The sequence below is a fragment of the Trypanosoma conorhini genome (assembly GCF_003719485.1).
Source record: "Trypanosoma conorhini strain 025E chromosome Unknown Tco_14.4_contig_00075, whole genome shotgun sequence".
Classification (NCBI taxonomy): Eukaryota; Euglenozoa; class Kinetoplastea; order Trypanosomatida; family Trypanosomatidae; genus Trypanosoma; species Trypanosoma conorhini.
Genome location: NW_021704164.1, coordinates 1 through 3,459, shown reverse-complemented (window position 1 = coordinate 3,459; position 3,459 = coordinate 1). Strand labels below are relative to the sequence as shown.

General features: G+C 53.4%; 2 protein-coding genes across 2 annotated transcripts, besides 4 other annotated features; both read left to right on the top strand.

Annotated features, from left to right (window-relative positions):
• Nucleotides 1–381: 381 nt before the first annotated feature.
• Nucleotides 382–425: a sequence feature (GA-rich).
• Nucleotides 426–578: 153 nt separating this feature from the next.
• Nucleotides 579–614: a sequence feature (A-rich).
• A 139-nt stretch (nt 615–753) lies between these two features.
• Tco025E_02033 (uncharacterized protein) lies at nt 754–2,331 on the top strand (the record flags this gene model as incomplete). Its single annotated transcript, XM_029368969.1, has 1 exon — nt 754–2,331. One exon carries the CDS (start codon nt 754–756, stop codon nt 2,329–2,331), a length of 1,578 nt encoding a protein of 525 aa, XP_029230858.1.
• Nucleotides 2,332–2,792: 461 nt separating this feature from the next.
• Nucleotides 2,793–2,829: a microsatellite.
• A 38-nt stretch (nt 2,830–2,867) lies between these two features.
• On the top strand, nt 2,868–3,416 carry Tco025E_02032 (S-phase kinase-associated protein; the record flags this gene model as incomplete). The annotated part of the gene is made up of 1 exon (XM_029368968.1): nt 2,868–3,416. The coding sequence occupies one exon, from the start codon at nt 2,868–2,870 to the stop codon at nt 3,414–3,416; it is 549 nt and encodes a 182-aa protein (XP_029230857.1).
• Nucleotides 3,417–3,423: 7 nt separating this feature from the next.
• Nucleotides 3,424–3,455: a microsatellite.
• Nucleotides 3,456–3,459: the final 4 nt, after the last annotated feature.

Sequence of the window (3,459 nt, the reverse complement as noted above, 5' to 3'; positions counted from 1 at the left end):
GGCCAACGCGCTTCGCAGCATTGCGAGCGCGGAGCGCCGCGGCAAGCGTCAGGTTCTCATTCGCCCATCGTCCAAGGTCGTCGTGAAGTTTCTGCAGGTGATGCAGAAGCACGGCTACATCGGCGAGTTTGAGATCATCGACGACCATCGTGCGGGTAAAATTGTGGTGAATCTCAACGGCCGCCTCAACAAGTGCGGTGCCATCTGCCCTCGCTTCGACTGCACCGTCCCCGACTTTGAAAAGTGGGTGAAGAACATCCTCCCCAGCCGTCAGTTCGGCTTTGTGGTGCTCACGACGTCGCTTGGCATAATGGACCACGAGGAGGCGCGTGCCCGCAACACTGGTGGAAAGGTCCTTGGCTTCTTCTACTAAACTCCGTGTTCCTTGCCCTGTTAATTTTCTTTTCCTTTTTTTTGTTTTCCTTGTTTCTGCCTGTGTGTCGCAGCAACAGATCCCATTTCTGCCCAAACGACCTGGGGAGGCTGCCCTGTCGCCGTGCATCAGTACCCGCCCTCAGTGCGTCTGCTTGTGTGCGCAAGGCGTCTAAATTACTCCATGTGGCTCTTGTCCCCGCAACTTCTTCTTCTTTCTCTCTCTCTCTTTGTTTTTTTTTATACGTCTCCGTTTTGTTCTGCGTTGTTGGTGCTGTCTCGGTGGTGGCGAGAGGGACCGCAGCGCCGCACGCGGCGTAGGTGTACGCAAATATAAGATACACATAACCCGTCCCCCGTGGGCCGCACCACCCCGCTTTGATGACAGGCGGCGGAGTGGCGCCCCACACCGGCGGCAAGGAGGTGCCAGCGGGCGGCAGTGTAGGGCTTGACATGCGATGGGTGTTAAATCCCAACGTTACATACGCGGCGGGCGTGTGCGTTGCCGTCGCCTGCATCGTGTCATTCATTGACTTGCGTGATCACGTGGCCCGATTTGACTATCCTCAGCTGCAGGTCCTGGTGCTTCGCATCATTGCAATGGTTCCTATCTATGGTATTTTCTCCTTGTTGTCAGTGGTGTTGCTGGATATGCGCTTCTTCCTTGAGACAATTCGTGACACATACGAGAGCTTTGTGCTCTACATGTTCTTTATTTTATTGCTGAAGTACTGCGGCGGGGAGGGTCAACTGCTGCGGTCGCTAAAGGCAAAGCGCTACAAGGGGGTTCACTTATTCCCGATCTGTTGTTTGCCCATGTACCCGCTAGACACGGCCTTTTACCTCCGCTGCAAGCGTTGGGTGTTGCAGTGCGCTCTCATCAAGCCGTTGTGCTCCTTCCTTGCGATGCTGCTGAATCCACTTGGGCTTTACAACGAGGGCGCCTTTACCCTTGACAACGCCTACACGTACATTTCCATTGTCATCAACATTAGTCTCACGATGTCGCTCTACTACCTGGTACTCTTTGAGGTGGAGCTGGAAAAGGAGTTGCACTACGCCAAGCCGTTTCTCAAGTTTCTCTGCATCAAGACAATCATCTTCTTTAGCTTCTGGCAGAGCGTTATGGTTAATATTTTGCTGAAAATGAAGCTGCTCTACACGGGGGACACCGAACATGAGCGGGAGACTGTCGGTGCAGCCATTCAGGACTTGCTCATGTGCTTTGAAACACTGCCTGTAGCTTTGATGCATCGCGCCGCCTTTGGTCGCAGGAAACTCGATGAGGAGATGGCTGCAGTTCCCATCTACATGAAGGAGGGGAATAATCGCAACATTAGAAGCAACATCGACACCGCCCTCAATATTAATGATGTGATTGAAGACACCATTGCCACAATCTTCTATCGGCGGGGGAAGCTTGTTGACCAGGAGAACGTAGAGGACGACAACACCGAGGAGGATGAAACGGCGAACGCCTCCAAAAGGCGAGGTGGGGCTGTAGCAGCGGAGGACGGGTTTGACGAGGCGGTGGTGGCATACGGACGCGATCCAACGCTGGAGGAGATTGTGCACCACGCCATTGCCTCCGACTACGGTGTACGGGCAGACGGCTTACTGCACTACGATGAGGACAGTGACAGGGATGAGCGGAATCGTGACATGAACTTTACCGACACTGATGTCATTATGCGGCGCACGCGGCACGAGGAGGCCAGCGAGGCTGTGAAGGTGGACACCGATGTTTTGCAGAGCCACCAGGTGCAATTGCAAACAAATACTCCGCAGATTTATTGTGTCGTGTGTGGACGCTTTGATCGCGAGATGGTCCGTCGTAAGAATGGCTACAAGTGCAAGGAATGTATTGGGGTGAAGAGTAAGGTGCTGCTACGCACCTACCAACAGGGAGTGCTGGAGCAGGCGACGGGCAGCTCTCACGGGGCCGAGCCAGCAGCCTGACAACAAAGGTGGTATTTCTTCCACTTTCCCATTCCCTCCCTTTGCTTATGTTCTTCTTATCGAGGCGCCGCGTTTGTTGTTGTTGATTTTTTGGTTTTGCGTGTCTCTTGCGGCCTCCCTGAGGCCGCTTAACAGCGACGTTGATGCCACGGTTGTGTTGTGCTCTGGTAGAAGTGATGCGAGTGGGACTGGCGAAGGAAAGTGCCATGCTTGCGCGGATGTTGCGTAAATGCATCTGCCCGTGCAGGGCTCGATGGACGCCCCCGCGGTGTGCGCATGGAAGGGCTCAAGCGGATCTTTTCGTGGGTTCTCCCCACGATTCCTCCTTTGATTATTTTTTTCTCATTGATGTTTTTTTTTCGTTGTTGCCTGGGCAGAACGGAGTGGCTCACTGGAGGCGGAGCTACCCAAGTTGTAGGTAATACGCCGATCACTAAGAAGATCAAGAGGGCGAGGGAGCCACACACAAAAAAAAAACAACAACAACAGGAAGCAACACACTTGCAGGCGCGCGAAAGTAAAGAAGAGAAGCAGCGATGCCGAAGGAAGTCGGCTCAAGCGAGGTAGACTTCACCAAGTATTGCGTTCTGCAAAGTAATGATCAGCCGCCGGAAGAGTTGAAGGTCCTTCGGGAAGCGGCGATGATGTCTGGTCTGCTGAAGGACATGCTTGACGATCAGGGCGATATGGAGCCGATCATTCCTATCCCAAACGTGTCTGGACGCACGCTGCGGCTGGTGATTGAGTACATGGAGCACCACTACCAGAACCGCGCCGAACCCATTGAGAAACCGCTCAAGTCCAAGATCGACACCATCATTTCCCCGTGGGACCACGACTTTCTTTTCACGCACCTTGTCAAGGACCATGACGAGAAGCAGCACGAGGTGCTCATTGACGTCATTATGGCGGCAAACTTCCTGAACGTGAAGGACCTGCTAGACCTTACATGTGCCTGCGTCGCCAGCATGATACGCGGGAAGACGGCGGAGCAGATTCGCGCCCTATTCAACATTGAGAGTGATTTCACCCCTGAGGAGGAAGAGAAGATCCGTGAGGAAAACAGGTGGTGTGAGGAGGCGTAGTAGGGAAATATATATATATATATAGATACTAGTAATAGAAAGT